Source organism: Tenrec ecaudatus, chromosome 2, assembly GCF_050624435.1.
Source record: "Tenrec ecaudatus isolate mTenEca1 chromosome 2, mTenEca1.hap1, whole genome shotgun sequence".
In the NCBI taxonomy this organism is placed as follows: Eukaryota; Metazoa; Chordata; class Mammalia; order Afrosoricida; family Tenrecidae; genus Tenrec; species Tenrec ecaudatus.
This window is the reverse complement of record NC_134531.1, coordinates 127,448,313-127,470,945: the sequence shown is the minus strand read 5'-3', so window position 1 is coordinate 127,470,945 and position 22,633 is coordinate 127,448,313. Positions and strand designations below refer to the sequence as shown.

The following is a 22,633-nucleotide window of genomic DNA, read 5'->3' as shown; positions in this document are numbered from 1 at the left end:
TCCATAGTATCAGAGCTTAAATTGTGAGATTCTGGTTTGCAGAAGGCTATGATTAACAATGGAAGTCCAAAATATATCTGCCAGATCTACACAGGAAGCAAGCCTCATCTGCTTTCCCTTCAACCACAGGTGAGGGACGGGAACGGAATGGTCACCAGAGTACTGGAGAGGTGGCTGTAGTGGTTCAAAGGACTTGACTGGCTAAAACCCTCTCCCTCATCTCCCCTCTGATAGACTTGGGGCTAGACCTGGTTTTCAATATTTTCTGTGTTCTATTGGGGTTTATCTCTGGCATACTTTTTCATTGTGCGGAGCAACCTTGAATCTTTGTTATGTTTGTCCGGTTTTTGGTAATATGTAACCCAGGATTGATAAACCTGTAGTGGAAACAGATAAAGTTCCCGAGGAGTACAGTGAGGGAGATGGGGCGGAAAAGGGATGGTGTTGTCACGGTGTTCAAGAAGGAAGAAAATGTTTTGAAATCGACTGTGTTGGCAATTGTACAACGCTGCATGGTGTGACTGAACTACGGAATGAGATGTCTGGATTGGCTCCTAGATAAAATGGCTCAGGAAAAAAGAAAGATAATGGTAAAAATGTTATTATACAGCACAGTACTCACCAGCTGCTTACCAATCCAGTCATATTCATAATCAAACATATATCCTTTCCGATCAAACAAGTCGGTGAAAAGCTTTCGTAAGTAGTCATAGTCTGGTTTCTCAAAGAAATCCAGCCTTCTTACATAACGAAGGTATGTTGCCATTTCTTCTACAAGAAAAATTAATATTATGCCGATTCTACTTTTCTGTAATTATCAATAAAAACATTTTAAATGGATAAAACTGTTGTATTATAAAAAGCTGAGCCCAGTAACAAAATTCTAATGCAATTTAGAATTCACTGAATTTAATATAACGAAATCAAAATAGGAAGAAGGAAAGAAAATAGGGATCAAAGAGAAATGAGTTTTCAATTAGAACCATTATTTTTGTTCCATTAGTAAAGATGAAATGTTTTATATTATTTTTATAGCTTTGATAGTAATAAGGATAAAATTAAAACACTGCAATTGAGTCCATTCTGACTCACAGTGACCCTAGAACTGCCCTCTGTGGATTTCTGAGTAGAAAGCCTCCTCTTTCTCTAGTGGTTTCGAACTACTGACCTAGCAGTTAGCAGTCAATAAGTAACCCATTACGCCACCAGGGACCCTTAGAGATTAAATTAGCAACATAATATGCATGCTACTTAATCACAATGCACCACAATCCACCGTTAGTGGATTATGTATTTATATGAAAGTATTCACAATGGCCTGCTAGAATTCCTTTGCAACTATTGACATACACTTAACCAGCAATAAACTCACTCAGGGCCACTGAGTCGATTTCAGTGCAGGATTGCATTCTATTAAACATAAAGTTCCCATGAGTTGCAACAGACTCAACAGCATCTAACAATGAGAGAATCCCCTTGGAGAAGATACTCATTCAGCTGGTATTGGTCAACATTATTAAGAAATAGAGTTATATTATAATCTGTCCCTGTGGCCTCTGCATAAAATGATGTCCTCTTTTAAATCACATTTTGGCACAATTTTTGAAGGCACGGGGGAAAAAATTTACAAACTCAAGCAATGGAAATTAACAGTCCTACCTTCCAGTGTATCAATTCGCATTCATATGTATCAATTTAGCATCATTCATTACCTGGAAAATTTTCACATAACACTTCTATTGGTGTAGCTCGTTTTGTATCTCCAATTTTCTGATACCTTTCTTTTAATGTGTCAGCCTAAAACAGAAAATTTTTTAAATCTTGAGAAAATAATAATTTTTAAATGATTTAGTTGTAAAAGAGAACCGTAGTATATTATTAGCATTTTATAAAATTCAATAAGGAAACAAAAATAATTACCTTTAAACCTTGCCAAGGAAGACTGCCTCTCAGAAAATACATGAACATATGACCTAAAGCTTCTAAATCATCTCTTCTACTTTGTTCTGAAATATAAGAAAAACATGTTTATTTTCCCATGTTAAGGATTCATGAATGAGCTCTTTCATTGTGTATACATTAATTCCAAAAAGTTCAATATGCAAACATAAAATATAGATCTCCTACTATAAATGACAAAAGCATTCCTGGTTAAATAAGTTATTTTTACTCTAACATTACTATACATTTAAAACCATACGTCACGATGAGTTTTCAGACGTGCCGAGTTAGCTCCCCATTTATACACCCATGGAAGTCTAGGTAATAAAAAATAAGAGAGTTAAAATATTAAAGCTTCCAAAAGGGTCCACAGTTTGACTGCTAAGTCCTTTTAACCCTCTTTTCTAAACTTAAATGAGCACAACACCTCCATGCCACATATTCTCTATTAACATTATACACAGTATTTTCTGTAAAATGTTTCAAGAAATGTATCTCCAAATTACTAGCCTCTCGACCATCAATCACTAAGCCATGTTCGTTTTAGTGATATACAATGTTAGTGAAAATCACAGGGGAAGTTCTTAAAAATATTTGCTGCCATATAAATATTTTTGACATTGCATTGAAATACTTAACGTTTCTTGAAATATTTTAAAATAAAAAAGTATAGATTAGCAATGAAAGGAAAAATAAGAGGATATTCATGAACAAGATTTCTACCCAAGTAAATAATTAATCTTCACAATATCTCAGAACTTACATGCTTTTCAAAAAGCTTCAAAACCTGGGTTTCATCAACAGCAAAAAGGTTAGAAAAGGTTTTTAATTGTACTATATACCCTCATAATATTGTATGCCTGCTTTTTAAAATACTTCCTAAAGGTTAAAAATAAGTTTGTGTTATTATTTAATCAATAATGCCTGGCACAGAGCAAAGACATAACAAGTGAACATTTGGCAGTATATCTTACACATATGCTCCTTTTCTATAAGCATGTAAAAATATCTACAATCATGTGCATCAAATTGTTACTAATTAGGAGCATGGAATTAGGGCAACAGCGAGGGAACTTTTCCTTCTTATTTCATAGAATCAAAAGTATGGCATATGGGAATACTTTTTCTTTCTTGTACTTTTTTATTATAATGTGCACATTATGCAAGGGTCTCTGTGAGTCAGAATTGGCTTGAAAGCATTGAATTGATTGATGTGTTAATGAAAAACAATAAAGATTTCCATAATAATTAAGTGGATTTAGAAGTCGGTTTAAATCTATACATGAAAGGGAAGTAATCCTTTATAACTAAGATTTCACTTCAATTAGGTCCTGAGAGAGAGAGACCATGTAAAGAGAACATTATTTCTGAAAAGCAGTTGAGAATCAGAATTATCTCTGAAAGGTAAAGGTAAAAAATTCAGATTAGCAGGTCTACTTCTGGAGATTCTGATTCATGAGAATTAAGAAAGGTACAGGAGAATACACTTTAAAAAGTTTAGCAGATAATTCTGAAGTGCCGGCAGTTGTCATGACCACTGAAATGGGACCTTAGTTATCTTCTGAAACATAATTTACACATAGTAAAACACACTCGTGATAAGGATAGAGTGTGATAAGGCACAACATATACACCTGTGTAATTGCCAGTACACACAAGCGGGAGGGAACTCCCCCTCCAAAACACGGGGACCACTCCCTGGAGTGGAGCTTTCAGAGGGCGCATTTTGCCCACTAGGTGGACACCTAGCAGTTCACTCCGAGGTCGTGCACCCCGTGTCGTCACTTGGGAAGGTTTTTTCTGGTCACAGTGAATTTTTTCATAAAAGCAGTTTCGCTTGAAATTCGTTTTGGGGGGATGGCCGATTTATGAGAACAGCATGTGGCTGTGAAATTTTGTTTCCTTCTCAGGAAAAATGCCCCAGAAACTGTTGTGATGTTGAACACACAAGGACAAGGCTATGGGAAAAACTCAAGCGTACGTGTACTTTGCTCATTTCAAAAAAGGTGAAATGTTGACTGATGACATCAGTCAACATCCTGAATGGACAAAAGTGTCAACAAAATTAGTGCACTTGTGCTTGAAGAACAAGGGACCACTGAAGAGAGATTTGGGGAAGTTATCTGGATTATCTTGGAGCTCCATTCAGTGAATTTTAACGGAAGATTTAGGAATGAGAAGGATCTCTGTGAAATTTGCGCCTCAGGTTCTGACTGACCAGGGAAAAAAGCATCAAGTGGAAACATGCTGTGCTTTGAAAGAACAGCTCATAAGTGACTCAGACATTTTTTTCCAAGGTCATTACTGGTGATGAGACATGGTGCTATTCTTACGACTCCGGAAGCAAACACAAAGAAGCGGGTGGAAGATGCCATCACCACCTCACTCAAAAAAAGCACATCAAGTGAAATCAAAGATCAAGACAATGGCTATTCATTCATTCATTCATTCATTCATTTATGTGAGGAGGATAGTGCATTTGGAGTTCATTCCACCAAGTCAGACTGTTAATCAAGCTTTCTATTTAGAGATTCCAAAAAGATAACGTAACTGTGCGACAAAAAAAGGCCTGATTGTGGCAGACTGCAGACTGGTTTTGCCACCATAACAATGCACCTGCTCACTCAGCCTTCTCAGTGAGCCAGTTTTTGGCAAAACACAGCATGCCTCTCTTGCCCCACAACCCTGAGCTTCTCTGTGTGATTTCTTTTTGTTTCTACAAATGAAGAGGGATACGAAAGGGCAGCGATCTGACAAAGCAGAAGAGGTGAAGAAAAAAACAAAAGGAGGTGCTGTCAGCCATCCAAGCAGAAGAGTTTGAAAAATGTTTCCAAGACTGGAATTACAGATTTGACTAATGTATTAAGTGTAATGGAGAGTACTTTGAAGGTGCTAAGATTGTTTTGTAAAAAAATTTAAATACATGGCTTTGAAAAATATATTCCAGTTTGGGGGGTGAGGTACTCCCTCAAACTCCAAGTCTTCTCATTACGCCCCTTCTTACTGCTCCCTCAGTCTCCAGTCAGTTCCTAGGTTCAGGTAACCACTTACTGCTTTTCATTCCTATAGGTTGAATTTGATTTTTTTTATAAAGCTTCACATGAATGGAGGAATCATACAGCATAAACTGATGTGTCTGAAGTATTTTATTAGTCCTATAAGTAGCAGTGAAGGTGGACATATCTGACCTCCTTTGGTCAATGCTTATGTAGTTTGGTTAAAATGTAACACCTTATCATTTGACATCCCTTTTGACCCCTTTTAAATTTTTCTAGTTGTTACGATTTTCTGATTTCTTTTCAATTGGTTTCTTGTTTGTTTGTTTTATTTTCTTATTGTTATTGGTTTTTGGTCTTTGTGTTTTCATTTTGTATGTTTATCTTTATATAACATTCAGGATAAGTAAATCTAGAGAGACAAAACTACATTCATTGTTTCGTAGGATTATATGGCACAGAAGGTTGGGGAGGAAAAAATAAATAAAAATAAATTTTAAAAAAGAAGGCTAGGGAAGATAAGTACCTAATAATAAGTACAAGAAAGATTGGAGTTCTAAAATTGATTGTAGTGATGAGTAATGCCCAATTTTTTAAATGAGTTTAAACTATCGAATTGTGTGATATGTGAATTATATGTCACTGTTAATAAAACTGTTTTAAAATTAAACGTTTAAAAAAGAAAATTCCATGGTTTGGGTCAGATGTACCTTAATAATATATGTATATACATATAGATCTGGCAACTGAAAAAAAAGAGAAAGAAATCTCCCAAAGGTATTTTGGCCTGTTTTAAACCCAGGATAATTTTAATAATTAAGTGTAAAGGTGTGCTTGAAAAAGGATGTTTTCCCTCAAAGTATAGAATCCCTGTATAATGACACTATGAGCAATACAGAAATTTAAAAGTGACGACTTACTTTCCAAAAGGTATCAATGAGATTCATGTAAATAAGTTCTCCAAGTTAATTTAGAAGATAAATCATCAATTAAAGTTTTGCTTTAATTGATATAATTCAGGAATAATGAATCATCTAAAATAAACATAACCAACACACATTAAGGGTATGATGTTTCAATGCTTCGTACACACGAGCTTATAAAATTCTAACTATCCTGAAAAGCATGTATTAACATCGCAAATAAGGGAACTAAGTAACACAAAGTAGTGCATTTAATAAGCAGAAGGTAGGATTTCAGCCCACCTGCACAAGAGTAAGTCAAAAGTACTGCCTCACAATCGCTGTTGCTAGGTGCCACTGAGCCATGTCCTTCACAGCTACTCTGCACAACACAACAAAACACTGCCTGGCCTCGTGCCCTCCTAGCAATCGCTCTTCTGTTTGTGCCCGTTGTTGCAGCCACTGTGTCAATCCACCTCATTGAGGATCATTCGCCTTTCCACTGCCCTCCACTTTACAAGCATGATGTACTGTATATATTCGAATATAAGCTGACCCGAATATAAGCCGAGGGACATAATTATTACCTGGGAAACCAGAAAAACTGATTGACTCGAGAATAAGCCTAAGGTGGAAAATGGAGATGCTACTGGTGAGTTTCAATGATCAAGACAAATGAAAATAAAATTACTAAAAATTGAGACATCAGTGGGGTAATGTATTTAAATATTTATTTTATATAAAAAACATAAAAGGACAAGTCATTTAACATTAGTAAACCAGCACAGTAAGTGGAAAATAGGTTCAACAAAAACAATAAGGTATCAACAATGAAACCTTACGAGTACTATTCCCTGAGCTCAATCAGCAACCAAGCTAAAATGTAAAGAGTTAAAATCCTTCAAAACTGGATTCCTCATCATCATCCGTATCCCAATGCAGAGCTTCAGCTGGTGTGAGGTCATCATAGATGCTGTCCTCACTGAGATTGCCGTAATCACCATCACTGCTGTCATTTTCATACAAAGCGCAGTCTTCACTGCCATTCATAGCATTACTAATACTACATTTCTGGAAGGCACGTCGCCCCATGTCTTCTGGAATGTCTTCCCATGCATCTCAAACCCACTTTGCTATTAATTCTATGTCAGGCTTTATGAGATTTCCTCCTTTTGTTAGTCAGGCTTGACCAGATGACATGCATTCATGCCACATCCTTCGCACGTGGTCTTTAAAAGGCTTATTCAAAGATACATGTCATAGGACAGCTCTGATCGGTGAGATGTGAGTAAACAAACATTCAAAGCCCTGCAGTGTCAGCAGGGCTTTGAATGAACAGCGGAGAAACGGCAATCATCTGCGAGATAAGGGGAGCTCGTCCAGTTACGTGGGGTGGGAGGCCAGCGAGATGTTACACGTCACTGGGGACCACTGACCCGTGTATAAGTTGAACCCCAGTTTTTCAGCACATTTTTTTGTGCTGAAAAACTCGGCTTATACACGAGTATATACGGTACTTCTCTAGGGATTGGTCTGTCCAAAGTGTATGAGCCCGAGTCTTGCCATCGTTGGCTTCTAAGGAGCATTCCGACACGTCTCTCAAGACAGAACTGTTTGTGCTTTTATCGGTCCTGATACTTTCAATATTCTTAATTCAAATGCAAACATCCTTCCTTCTTCCTTATTCAATGTCCAACTTCACATGTCTACAAGGTGACTGAGAATACTTCGGCTTGGGTCAGGTGCATTTTAGTCCTCAAAGTAACAGTCTTGCTTTGCAACACTTCAAAGATGTCATATGCAGTTTTACCTGATGCAGTGTGCCATTTGATCTCTTGAATGCTGCATCCATGAACACTGATTGTAAATACAAGATAAAATACCTAACAATGTCAAGCAAAATCATCGAAACCTTTAACAAAAATATCAAATTGTGAAGCTATTTTTGCCCACTACATTTTCCGTCTGTGTATCTACTTCTAAAGGTGGTGCTTGCCATTCCCGAACGTTCTCACCTGTTCCAGAAGGAATTCTGCGCTCTTCGATTTACACCACGTCAAAGCTACAGCTTGGGGCACTGTAATGATTTCTTTTATAATAATTAATAGCAAACTAGTCCTAAGAAATTAGAAACTGCAAAAGTCTGACTCTGGCAAGATGACAGTCTTCTCCATCAACTCCCCACTACTCCTTTGATTATATTCCCTCTTGTCTGTGGGTTTGGTTGATTGCTGCAGTGTCCATAGAACTCGCGAAAGTCTGAGAAAACGAGCCACGTGGTGATGGGTGCAGTTCAGTCCAGTTTGTACGCCAGGCAGAGAGAAGGCAGATGCTGGGGCCAGACGGCATACTCCACTCCTGGATCTAACAGGGGATCAGCTCACACCACGTCCTTCTCAGTGGACTTATTTTAAATGCAGCAGAGTGGCACTGCAGATTATCCTGTTCACAACCACTCACAAGTGAATTCTATCAGTATCTTCCCAAACTTTCTTACCAGATGCATGCAGGGAAAGGTCATTTGGCTGGAGTTACACGGTGTAAACAAATTCCATCCAAATGTGATCCATGAATCTCTACCCCTGGATTGTATCTTACTTATGCACGCATGACTGGGGCCTCTAGCAGGATGTAACTGGTAGACATTGGCCTCCTACTAATCTTAATCGGCAAGGGTTTTCTCAGTTCATTCCAGAAAATTTTCTTTCTCATCTCAGTTGTAGCATATAATTTCTTACATTCATTGTAAAAAAAAATACTTAGTTGACATCTCACTTAGATGGCTGCTTGCTTTGGATACAAGACTTTGAGACCCCCTGATGCTATTTTTTCTGATTGTCATCACCACATTTTTCTATAGCACTCATATCTTCTGTGTTCCTTACCTGAGGACGAGTATTGAACAGGGCTATAATTTTAAAACTAATTGTTATTTAAATTGGAGCTAGGATTTAGTGTGAACCCCAAACCCATCCTTTTATTTTTTTAAATTTTATTTTGGCTTCCTTTCAAAACCTTGTTAATTTATGGTTGATGCCCGCTATGGTGCACATTAAGACCTGATATGGTTTTCAACATTTTCTGTATTTTTTCTTTCTTTCTTTTTTTGCTTGTTGGGTTTATCTCAGATGTGATGTCATTGGTGGGGACACCCTCTTGGATTTATGTTATGTTTTTCTTTTTTCCAGTATATGAAACCCAGGTCTGATCAACCTATAGGGACAGCAAGTCAAATAAGGGTTTTTTTTGGGGGGGAGGGTAGGTATTCAGTAAGGTACAGTGGTGGTGGATAGTCTAAAAGGGAGCCATAGCCTCTTTAATTGCCTCATATGCATGTGAAATTTGGACATTGAATAAGGAAGACCAAATAAGAATGGATACATTTGAACATGTTATCAGGAGAGACGAGTCCCTGGAGAAGGACATCAGGCTTGGTAAAGCAGAGGGGCAAGAAAAAGGAGGCTTTAGTGGTAATTACATGATCTATTGTCAGTTTGAGAGGATTAAAACTGAAGGGGTAGAGTTTAGCCTGTGAATCAGGTGGCAGCTTGATGACCTCATTTGGAGGCACTAAGATAACTAGCTTGCTTGAGGTGAGACACACAGTCTCTGCGAGATATTATTGCTGACAAGCCACATGAAGACAGGCTGATGGCAACCAGAGCCTCGGAGGTGGAGAATCCAAGACCCCTGCGAGTGCTGAGATGTTTACACCACCACTGGATCCACAGACTTTCCACCCACTAGCCTGTGATTGTCCTGCATTCGGCATCATTGCATGTTTCGTGAGTTTGAAGAAGACTTTATGAATTGGTATCGGACATATGGGTTAATAATGGATTTATGGACTTGATCTGACTGGGTTGGGATGTTTTCTCAATATCCAATTGCTCTTCTATATATAGCTCTTTCTTATAAACATGAGTGTCTATAAATTTGTTTCTCTAGTCAACCCAGACTAGCACAGCTTTCAGTGAAATGTAGCACAGTGGCTGCAACAGTGGGCTCGAGCACAGGAACAGCACAGTGGCTGCAACAGTGGGCTCGAGCACAGGAACAGTTGTGAGGATGTCGTTTGGCGTTGTTCCGTCTGGTCAGTGTGGGTTGGAACAGACTAGATGACATCTAACAACAAGAACAAGTGATTTTGGCTGGAAGAGTCGCAATAATCAAGTATAACACAGGCGCGCTCAAGAGGAACAGATCGTATTTCTTTTACATGTTGGGTCTGGGGATCAAAAAGAAGTCTGAAAGAACAGAAACAGAAATGGAGAGTATATGGAGTAAGGTTTCCCAACAAAACCTATCAAGACAGCGATCAGTACCTTGAAAGAATAAGCAGGAACAATCCATGATGGAAAAATAAATATTCCTCAAAAAAGCCTTCCTGGTTTGTTCCTCATCAGTGCATTTTTCCATTTTCTTAACACTTCATAATAAATACCTCTGATCAACCTGTGTCTTCAAGAAAATCTAACCTACTTACTCTTTGGAATACCAAAATCATTCACCATACCACTTCCTCCTTCTTTAATCAACATATCTTCTGAGCTGGCCTCTCTGCCATGAATTTTCGCAAGTTCATTGGCAAAATAGTTCCCCTCAGAAGCCACTGCCTTGGTTACACACAATGCTCTCTGAATCATATTGATAAATTCAAGATTGTCTCTGGTTACACTTTGTTCAGTACAGTGGTCTTTATTGGTTTCTCTTTCTTAAAAGACTGATGAAAAGATCAGCTTTTTGAGCTACTTGTTTTTTGCACAGGCTTTTTGTACCGCTCAGGCAAAATGTTCACTTAAAACTGAAAATGTGAAACAACGTGAGATCCAACTTCAATAGCTATCACATCAGTGCTAATTCAACCATCTTTTTCTTCCAGTTTCTGGACGTCGCTCACAGTTCTCCAGCTCACCAAGACCAATGGTCTTCTTCCCTTTGATCACCTTTGAGGTCTCCAAAACTTCCTTAAAAGGTTTGACCAAATAATTTTTTGTTTTCTATGGGGCAATACTCCTGTAAACTTCTTGCAATGCTTCAAAGTTTGGGAAGCTGTGTCCGCTCACAGTTGGTCGAAAATGTGACATTAGCCCTTACCTCAAAATCTTGTTTTTTCCCCAATGACAAAATATCCTGTTTGTAAACACACCCTAGTGAGATTAAGATTTAACCTATTTCAGAAAGCAGACATACATTGATAAATTAGAGACAAGTTTAAAATATTTTGTTCAAAATAAATACACGCATGAATGAAATGGAAACCTAGAAGTAACACTTTTTAACTTATACTCATATGTACTTTTTTCATCTCTGGGAAATAACCAATCAACTAAACATTTATGGTGAACTTTCAGCATACTTTTTCTATATTAAAATTCTGTGATTATACGTCAGGATAATTTTTCTTTTAAAATATCCCTTCATTTGTCATCTGCCTAGCACTGTTTCCCTTTCAATTATACTTTCTATTTAATTGCAACAATATAAACATATTCTCTTTTCATTAGCTCTAATGTTAGCATTTTGATGAAAAGCATCAAATACTTTGAAGTAGAACATTTCAACTACATATAAATCTAAAAACTAAACTTGTTACTGCAGCATTTTCCACCAAAGTGAACAGTAGCCAGCCAAGAGGAACTCAAACGGCAAGAATTTTCCCCTAAAGTGTGAATAATTTCTTATGAATAAAAAATACAATAATAATTGGTTTAATAATTTGCAAGACCAAGGAGTTGGTCTTGACCAAATATCGTTTTTTTTTAAATAAACTGATTATACATATGCACTGTGGCAGTTAAAATACATAAGAAATTGACCACATTTGTGGGAAGAGACATCTCCTCAGCCAAATAAAGTCAAGAGGCAACTGTGGAAAGACCATCAGTTGCACATTGGCAAGATCAGGTTAAAGCTGAAGAAAATGGAAACAGGTTCGTGGAAGCCAAAATGTAACTGTATGTATCTCATTTGGTCGAGGATCAGCAAAAAGAGAAGACCTTTAACGAGATAGATTAGCAAGTGACTGCAGCAATGGGCTCAAATAACTACTAACTAGGAATACGCATATATAAGTGAAAGGTAGATTTATTGTGCCAACCTGGCCCATAGAAACATATGGAATTAATGAAGTCACAGTTTGATTGGAGGGCAAATAGATAAATGACTTGGCAAGGCCTGCCCCTTGCTCTCTAGTGATAAGACCAACGTGAGGCTGCTTTAGCTAGTTCTCTGCCTCAACTTGTGAGCTGCACTATCTGTGGGACAGTCAAACTGTGGATTGTGTCGCTACAGCTTGAGGTTCCTTCAAGACCTGCTTTGCCACCCTGTTGGTGTGTACATCACTTGAGCTTGAGGCTGGCAGACCCTGTCATTTTGCATTGCTTGAGTTCAACATCCCATCCAGGCCTGCTTCACGAAACTCTTGAGTTGCTGACTGTTGGTGACCCACCCTGCTGTTGGCAGTCTGTGGGCAGACTCTGCCTGCATTGTCCCAGGGAAGACTCAGCTGTCTGCTTCCTTGACTGTGGATCTGGGAGCCCTCATAGGTTGAAGGATTTCCAGTATTTTAACTGTTCCAAGGAAGTGAGTTGAACTGAGTCCTCTGTACTGCTGTATCTATATATATAATTAGCCATTATATTCCTCCATGATATATATACATATACATATACATATAAAATCAAAAGTGTTCAGTTTTCATTTCTCTACAGAACCCTGCCTAACACAATATTTCATTCTGTTGTACAAAGGGTCTCTGTGAGCAAGGTCCCACTCAACAGCACCTAACAACAACTATTTATAAAATGATTTTTTTTTCAATCTAGAGAGGATTAAAGTGTGCAATTATACTTTTATCTACATGAATTTAGAGAAAGTGTTAGTAAATATCAACTTTAAAATTTTTCCTGATTTGTTAGCACTAAAAAAGTGAGGCTGTTCTCACTTTTTAATATTATATGCCCTACACTTACTATTGGCAGTATGTTTTAAGCCTGATGGTTTTTCCAGTCTTATAGCTCTTCTGACAGCCAATTTGTTCCTTCCTGACGTTTTAATGATCTTGTCTTTCTTCATACATAGGTCTCCAGTTATGATTGTTCAGTCTATTAAATCTTTTCTTTAGATAGTCTCTAAGTGAAGGTGGGATATATTCAAGGTCACATACTGATACTCATGGATTTAAATGTCTTCAACTTTTTCTTGAACTCGCACAAGAGCAATTAATTGTCTATCTGCCCAGTTCTAATGACAGTGACCTTCTCTATCTTCTCTTTCCACAGATTCCGTTGATTTGACTCCTGTGTATTCTATCTGGTGTGAACCCCGTCTATATGGTTGTCATGTATGTTTGCAGCAAGGAGTTATTTGCAATGAATCAGTCACGGATTTTGTAAATACATCATCCTCACTTTTATCACTAAAGCCATATTTTACAGCAACCGACCCTACTTTTTTGTTTCTAACTTCATGATTATCAATGCATTTTGGTTGCTGTCCAAAAGGGAGTAGAAACTTTCAATTTCCTCATCTTTGGCATGAGTGGCTGATGTGTAAGTGTGAATAAGGACTGTGTTAACTTGTCCTCCTTGTAGCTGTATAGCTGCTACCCCGTCACCAACAGCACTGTACTTTAGGAAAGATGTTGAAATGCTCATTTTGATGATGAAGGTGACACCATTCCACTTTCATCTGTCATTCCGGACTTAGTAGATATGGTAGACTGTCTGATTCAAAATAACCAATTCTAGTCCATACTGAGTAATGCCTACAAAAATGGCTGTATGCGTTTATTTCACTCCTGGTGACTTCTAATTTTCACAGATTCATACTGTGTGTTCCATTTTCTAATTATTAATGGGTGTTCATAGCTATTTATTCACAATTTGTTCCATCAGCAAATAAAGGTCGCAAAAACTTTACTTGTCCACCTCGTTAAGGTCTCTTCCCCTAGCCATAGCTGAAGTGTCTTTAATCTGAGGGGCTGTGGTATTGTTTTAAATAATGCTCTGTGGTTACTCAAAAGGTGTTCACTGATCAGTTTGTTTACAAATAGATTGCCAGTCCTTTATCTTGTCCTCAAAAAGGAAATTATTTCTAAACCAATATAAATTCTGTAACCATAATTCTCTATTTTGAAAATTTCCTGTAAGCAGAACATCTTTGAATGCACAACAAATAAATGAATTAATAAGGTTTTCAATGTAGTTGCAAGGCAAAGGGAAGACAAAATGTATGTGCACAAATTAAAATCACCATTAATGGTCATATTTTGGCTTCCTATATTTTCATGACTAATTCTTCATAAAGTCAAGTACCAGTACTCTCCACTTATAACATTACATAACCTGCTACATAAACCAATCATTGTTATCATATATGGTCACACAAATGCTTGAAAGATCCCATACACTACTCATCAAAATAAAATGCAGAACACATCTTTGTAAACTATGTAATCATAACTGATTATGCTGTGTCCAGAATACATTAATTGCACTCATCCAGAATTGTGCTTAGATGAAGTGGGTTGTGGTAGTTACATAATTTCATGTCAAATTGAAGATATATAAAAGTGTAGGGGTGGAGTTTATCCTGTCTATCAGGTCACATCCTGATGTTTGTGGGCCTGGCTTTCTCATAAGGGGGTCCTGTGAACCTCTCCCTTGCTCTCTGCCATCACCTGCCCGCTGGCTGACTCTCCCTTGCTCTCTGCCTTCCCCTGCCCGCTGGCTGGACTTGATTGCTGCCAGAGTCACCACCCTGCAGTCACATGACCTTCCTGCATGCTGCATCACTGCAAGTGGCTGCGTGAATCTACAGAGGGGCTTATGGCCTAGTATCGGGCTGATGGACTTGTGTTGGGGTGTTTTCTTGATACACAATTCTTTCTTGAAATAAAGTTCTTTCTTACACATGAGTAACTCTTGTTTGTCTCTCCAGTCAACCCAGCCTAAAATAAGGTTTGTACACTTTCATCATCCTTATTCAATCGTTTGCTGAGCAAATAATCCTAGAACAGTAGTTCTCAACCCATGGGTCATGACCCCTTTGGAGGTCAAACAACCTTTCACAGAGGTCATCCCATTCATAACAGTAGCAAAACGCCAGTTATGAAGTAGCAATGAAGTTAATCTTATGGTTGAGGGGTCACCACAACATGAGGAACTGTATGAAAGGGCCGCAGCATTAGGAAGGTTCAGAATCCCGGTCCTAGAAGCTGACCTACATGAAGAACATGGGCTAGAAGAAGACTTAGTAACAACCTGCAACTAAGCAGATGATAACCATCTTGCTTGCTGAAAGGCAACGAAGAGCAAAGACTATAGACTTCAGAACAGATTACACCTCAGCGTAAGGCAATAAAATATCTTCCCAACTGGATCAACATAACATGATAAATGGAGAAAACATTGAAGTTGTTTTACTTGGATCTAAAATCAACACCCATGGAAGTTGAAGTCAAGAAATTAAATAACATACTGCATTCGGCAGATCTGCTGGTGAAGACCGTGTTAAAGTGTAGGCAAGCAAAGGTGTCCCTTCGAGGTCTAAGGTGCACCTGACCTAAACCATGGCAGTTTCATTCTCCTCGCGTGCAGGTGAAGTGTACATACTAGGAAGACTAAAGAACTGATTTTTGACTTGTGGAGTTTTTGAAGAATAATCAAAGTACCATGGAAAGCAAAAAGAACCAGTAAGTCTGCCCTGGAAGGATAGCGCGAATGCCCTGAGAAACGAGCATGGTAAGACTTCATCTCCTGTACTTTAGACTCTTGTAAAAGAATATGATACTTAGCAAGTTGAGGGTCAGTGACAAGGAGGGAGACCCTCAAGGAGGTATTGAAACAGTGCAGCAGCAATGCACTAAACAAAACCAGCAATTGTGAGAATGGCTCAGGAGTGGGGTTAGTTCTGTTATTCAGGAGCATAAAGAGAACCTACTTGAAGGCACTTAACAACTATTACAACTCCCAAGCTCCACATTGAAACTGAAAACCAGGGGTTTTCGATCTCAGGCAAAATAATAACTAAAGCTGTTGCTGTTTACAATACTTGCAAAGAAATAATGTTATTTTCTTCCTGACTGAGAAATAAGAGATTATTGTAATGCTATAAATGTCATTTCCAAGGCTCTGAAGGCTTCTCCCTAATAAGTACTAACATATCAGACACACCCTCGCTTTGCCATTTCTACAAATAGAATACTCTTACATTTACCATTGTTCAGACATGAGACCATAAGGAAGTTGTGACTTCATGTCTCACAATAAAACAGTGGTGAACCTTTGTTCATTGTTAGCAATCATTAAGGACTACCCTGAAGATTTGTCATAGATGCTATACATGTAAATTCAAGTATGCATGGTTTTAAAAGAAGATATATGTATACCCAAGCATATCCTAAATCTACTAGGAAAGTTTGCTATTGAATGACAGTCTGGCAAAAAATAAAAAATTTAAGGGCAAGGATACTATGCTTTATAATTTTAAATGTTTAAAATTTACTTTCTTAAAGAAAGACTAATTACATTTTTTCAGGCATTTCACATGTCTCTGGAGATACCGGTGGTGTAGTAGTTATGTGTTGGGCTGCGATCTGTAGGTCGGCAGTTTAAAACCACCAGCTGTTCCTCTTAAGAAACACATGGCTTTCTACTGTAAACAGTTACGGGGTGTTGCAATGAGTCAGCATCGACTAGATGACAGTGAGTGAGTATGAGTGGAGATACTATATGCCTACTATCATGTAGTATATCAGAAAATATCAAGTACTTTTAAATTCTGACTGAAAGAGGAAGAAGCGATGGCTTCTGGAGGTCGGATCAGGTAACTTCCAGGGCCAAATCTGTGACGGTGTATTATATAAGGTACTTTTCAGCAGTGATGATGAATATATTGAAATAGTTTATAATCTTTGTCTATCCACCCTTATGAGTAAGATGGCAGCAAAAGAAGCTAAGAGCAGCAAGTTAAATTTGGTCTCGTCTGATATTGAACGCGGCTTAAGAATGAATCATTGCTGAAACAACTGAACAGTAGACTGCTGTGGGCAATGGCATGTTTCTTCTTTTCTTCTCTCCTTAGATCCCAAACTCAACACCACTTATACGCACGTGCCTCCAAATTCCAATTTCCTTCTCTATTAATTCCTTATAATGTGAAACTCTGCTTTACCTGCTGACCCAACAATTTCACGTGGGTTAGTCACAGCAGGCTCCAATTTAACATGGGCAAATTAGAAATTTTATTTCAACCTTAGCTTTCTAACAATAACTTGCACATGCATTAGTGTTCCATTTGCAGGTATCAACACTAACAAACTACATGCTAAAGCATTAAATTCTCAAATCTCTAAGAGCTAGTCTTCCCTTTTCCTCTATAAGTTACCCATAATGTCCAATTCCTCTGTAGCCCTGGCAAGTCTGTCGGGAGAATATGCCAAATAAGGACTTCTCTCCAAATCTTGTATAAAGACGAAAACCCAGCACGGCCTACGTCTCCTACACAACAACAAACGTCTCCCATAGTTGGTTTTCTGCTTTAATACATCCTCCCTTGCTTTCTGCTCTGACAGCATTATACCAGGGAACAAAAGAAGTGACATGTCTGCCCCACGGCAGACATGAGGAGCAGTTTCTTTTCCAGCTATAAATTAAAGTTCAGTGTCTCTTCTTTCTTTCCTACAATATGACCCAGCAGTTCCAACCTTTGATGTTCACCCAAGAAAACAAAACATAGTATGTGCTCAAGTACAGACTTCCAAGATCATAGCAGCTTTACTCCTAACAGTCAAAACTGTTACAGACATAGTACCTACTAATATTAAAATGAATACACAATTAGGACTATATTTGTATCATAGATTACCCTTCAGATTAAAAATAAACAAACTGCTAACACCTACAACTATGTAGCTGAATCTCAGAGTAATATAGTTCATTTTATTCTGAGCAAATAAAGCAAACAAATTCTATGTATATAAAATAGCTGACTTAGCAAAACTAATTTATGGTGACAGAAATCGATTCAGTGATTGCTACTGGAGAAGAAGTGGTCTGACTGAAAAGGTGCAAGAAAGGAATTTACAGACTTCTGAGAGTTTGCTATAGCTCGATGTATCAAAACTAGAAAATTAGACACTCAAATGTGCAGTTCACTCGGTCTAAATATTATTTCAGTTCCAATGGCTTTTCTATAAAATAAGATTTTCTATTTCTAAAAATATTGTTGTAGCATGTTTGCTTTACAAAGTGGTCTCATTAGGAACCCTGAAACTAATTTCTGAGTATCCCAGCCTTCTAAAAATAAATAAATAAATAAAATGAGAGTAGACGTGAACAGATTTCTGACTGTTGGCAAAGGGAAGTACAAATATAGAAAAGAGGAAAAAATGCAAAAATAGAAAAAGGGAACTACCACTTTGTGGTACTGGATTAAAATTAGAAGTATCACTATAATTGAATATTTTAAGAACTATACATTTCTATATTTGCGTATGTATACGTGCATACACATATATAATTTCCTCGTTATGTCTAAAGTTAGGGCCGAGTATACTGTGCTAATGTACCAGCAGCAATGAGCACACCCACTGCTCAATTCTTGGTTTTAAGCCTCATCTCTAATGAAACGATTCAGGACTTCTTAGAGGAATGGCTGGTTCTAGGCTGAAGTGAGCAAAGTACAAGATGAGCTGAGAACAATGTGTCGCATCAGACGGTAAGGCAGTGGTCAGAAAGACAGACAGAGGAGGAGCCCGCTTGACACCGCAACCAGTGCTCAGCTCTGGGGCAAAGTGAGCACCCAAACAAATTAGAGTATTAACACATCATGTAAAGTATGAACTCATGACTTCATATGAACACAAATAAATAAAGGTGGAAAAGGGAGGAAGCGTTTGCTTACATTAGAAAATATTGAGGTTATAAGAGAAAGATTAAAGAAATGTTCCAGATGTTAAGATATTAAAGAGATTTGACAAATAAATGCAATGTATGATACAAGGCTGGATCCTAGATAAAAAAAGAACAAGGGAAAAAAAGCTGAAACAAGCACAGCAAAATCCTTACTGCTAGCAATATCATAATAAACAAAAAAAAAGGTAGACATTGTCAAGAATTTTGTTTGATTGGGATCCACAATCAATGCTCATGGAAACTGCAATCCAGAAATCAAACAATGGATATAGCATTGGGCAAATCTGCTGCACAAGATTTCTTTAAAGAAATGAAAAGCAAGGAAATGTCTCTGGAGTCTAAAGTGTGCCTAATAACCAAGTCATGGTATGTTCCACAGCCTCATGTGCATGTGAAAGTCGGGATAAGGACAACTGCAGAAAAGTTCATGCATTTTAATTAAAGAACATTGAAGGTACCAGGCACTGCCAGAAGACCAGTACAAGCCTCCTCCTTAAAAGCAGGAATGGCAAGGCTTGGTCTCACCTACTGTGGACATGTTATCAGGAGAGCGCAGTCACTGGGAAAGGACCTTGTGCTTGGTAACGTAGAGAAGCAGTGACGAGAGAGAGGAAGACCTTCAACAAAGTGGACTGACACGGTGGATACAAGAGTGAATTCAAACCTAACAATTACTGTTAGAATGGCATAAGACTGCACGGTGTTTCTTTTTGTTGTGCATAAGGTTGCAATGCGTTATAATCAACTCTTTTAACAACAATGTAACAAATACTATTAGAACTGACAAGATTTGAAAATATGGGCTATGGATTAAATAAGAGTATTACCTCAACACTAACTTTCCTGATTTTGATAACTGGTGTGTGTTCATTTCTATAAGACATGATATGCATTTTTAGGAAATGCACATCCAAGTATTTCATAGCCACAGTTCTGTAATTTACTGTCAGAAATGATTTTGACAGGAAGGAATACACATAAGAACAAATGGATATTATAATAGTGTTTGAGTGATAAACATATCAAACACTAAGTTGGATCCACATTAAATTATATACCCATGTATGTTCTTAATCAAATGTTGGCGAGTTAACTTTCTGATTGAATTTAAAAGCCACATGCTACACACAGTAACGAGAATCTCATACACAGAGGTTAGCTGCATACCTGTCAATACATTCCTCATACAGTTGACAGTAATACACATTAAACAGTTAATCTCGCATTACAAAGGGAGGCACCCCTTTCTTACTATTAATCAATCAGATGTCCAAAAATATTCATTTCCCATGCATAGTAAGAATATTTCAAGAGATTTTTAAAAAATGTAACAACAATTCTGAGCCACGGTCCATACTAAATCTAAACAACATTAACATGGTTGTCAAGATGTCTCAAAGAAAAAGCACCTCCCTGCAGCATAGGTTAGAGACCTACAAGAGAGCTGACGGCAAAAGTGAGAACCACATGCTGAGCATGTGCTGTGCCTCATGTGCTCGGCATGTCCTTTGGGGCGCGCAGTATAGTGGTGCTGAAGAGCAGGGATTCAGATCAGTCTTCCATCATCTATAGCCTGGCTCTACCACTTTTAGCCTCTTAAGCACTCTGCATTTACTCACCTATAAAATGGGAATTGTACCAACCGCAGAGAATACTGTGGAAAGTGAATATGACATCTGATTTATGCTTCTGGCACCGAGCAAGCACAATCTGACGCTGAGTTCCCACCCCTCACCTTGCTCACTCCACCTGCTCCCGCTCCCCGTTTACTTGGAGGCAGTCACTCTGATATACTTGCTATTCCTTGAACAAAGCAAGACACGCTGTATTTATTATTGTCTTTGATGAGAATGTTCTTCTCAACCTAACTGTTTACTCTCAGTCTTACCTCTTCCAAGTTTTTCTTGAAGGCCAGCTGCTGGGCTGAGTCCTTCTCTTACCATCCACTTAAAACCGCCCATCTACAACCTTCCCAGGGTCACTCTTCCTCCTGCACGCTTTCCTGATCTCCGGAGCACTGTTTAGTCTTTTCATATCTTTTCCGCCCCTCTCTCCCACCTCACCCCTCACGAGACCAGCAATCCCGGGAGGACAAGCAGCTGCGTGAAGTCGCTTCACAGCTGTATCCCCAGAACTAGCACATTGTGTGGGAAATACACACATACAAATTATGTAAATGTTATGGTCGGGGGGGACAAACAACAGAAACGTGGGTGAATGGAGACAGAGGATGGTATAAAATATGAAAATAAAAATAATTCATAAATTATCAAGCGTTCTCAAAAGTGGGCGGGTAGGGGAGGAAAGAGCAAAAAGAGGAGCTGATACCAATGAGTCAAGTAGAGAGAAAATGTTTTGGAAATGATGATGGCAACATATGTACAACATGTGTACAAATTGTTATAAGAGCCCCCAATAAAGTTATTTATTAACATATATATATGGCTGCTTTTATTATCAGCATTGTAATCTGTTTACTAGTTATTTTTCTGGTTTTCTTTTTTTTCTTTTCTTTTTTTACATTTTATTAGGGGCTCATACAACTCTTATCACAATCCATACATATACATACATCAATTGTATAAAGCACATCTGTACATTCTTTGCCCCAATCATTCTCAAAGCATTCGCTCTCCACTTAATCCCTTTGCATCAGGTTCTCTTTTTTTTTCCCCTCCCTCCCCGCTCTCCCCTCCCTCGTGTGCCCTTGATAATCCACAGATTGTTATTTTGTCATATCTTGCCTATTCGCAGTCTCCATTAATATCTATTAACACATATTGCACCCGGTACTTGTTTTCTTTTTATACCAGTGGTTGAACAAAGACTGAAATCAGACCATTATCATCAAGCACTTTCTTTGTTCTGTTATTTCTATACAGTTATGTGAATAATGTATCACATCCAACATTAAATTCGTTAAATGAACAGAGAAATTACCATGCTATTGCTACATATATAACCATTTGAGGAAAAGAGGAGCTATCTGGAAAGTAAGGACATACAGGCCTCTGCTGCCTAAGCAGAATTACGAGGCTGGTGAACAGAGAAGGTTGGGAAACTTACTTTTATCTAAAGACTCTTTAAACGTTTTGTCCAAACATGCCTACTGTTCTTAAATTTTCACTTAAAAACAAAATTCCAATTCCATTGACTAGCATACATTTCTTTTATTTAGAAGGATAAAATTTATTTCTTTACTATAAAATACACTAGATTAAAGCTGGCTAACCAAGTAGTAAGTATGTGAATGACAAATACACACATATGAAAGACCAGAAATGGATTAATCATATGCAACTGTGAATATTTTGCAAAGGTTCAACTTTATGGTTATAGACAAACAAACAAAAAAAGATATAAAGAATTTTATATCTTTAACACTCTGAAAAGAGGGGGCTGGAAACTTGGAACTCTATTGTTCAAATGTTTAACAAGAACCTTTCAAGCATTTTCAGTAAAGCCAAAGTGGCAGAGTGAAGATATATTTTTAATAAGTGACAACTTGAAAAGATCATTATAACCGATATTTGGTTTTAAATGTGTATTTTCATTTAAAGATCTATTATTAACCTGGCATTTATTAAGTGCTAACTATATATTCTAATAATACATTTTCACTAAACCCTTATAAAGTGGATATTATTTTTACCCATTTCACAAACAAGAAATTCTTTAAAAGATAAATAATTCATCCACGAACCTAGAGCCAGTCCCTAGCTAAGGCAGGACCAGAAGCCACAGCTGCACACGGGCTCAGTAGGTGTCTGAGCATTACGTTTACTTGGCAAATTGCTATCTACCTGGCTAGGGTTATTAGAGTGCTATAGTCCGTCATCAGGACTGAATCCACTGAAAACAGACATCCTCTCAT

General features: G+C 37.8%; 1 protein-coding gene across 9 annotated transcripts in view; it reads right to left on the bottom strand.

Annotated features, from left to right (window-relative positions):
* CSNK1G3 (casein kinase 1 gamma 3) overlaps positions 1–22,633 on the bottom strand; it is a 148,477-nt gene that overhangs the window by 36,441 nt on the left and 89,403 nt on the right. For 5 of the 9 annotated variants that reach the window (XM_075541455.1, XM_075541452.1, XM_075541459.1 and 2 more), the window contains exons 7-9: positions 1,921–2,006; positions 1,713–1,797; positions 623–771 (exon numbers count right to left, since the gene is read on the bottom strand). In XM_075541455.1, coding sequence (XP_075397570.1) covers positions 623–771; positions 1,713–1,797; positions 1,921–2,006 — 320 coding nt within the window. The remainder of the gene's footprint in view (positions 1–622; positions 772–1,712; positions 1,798–1,920; positions 2,007–22,633) is intronic. The other 4 variants (XM_075541456.1, XM_075541454.1, XM_075541460.1 and 1 more) reach the window with 1 other exon arrangement.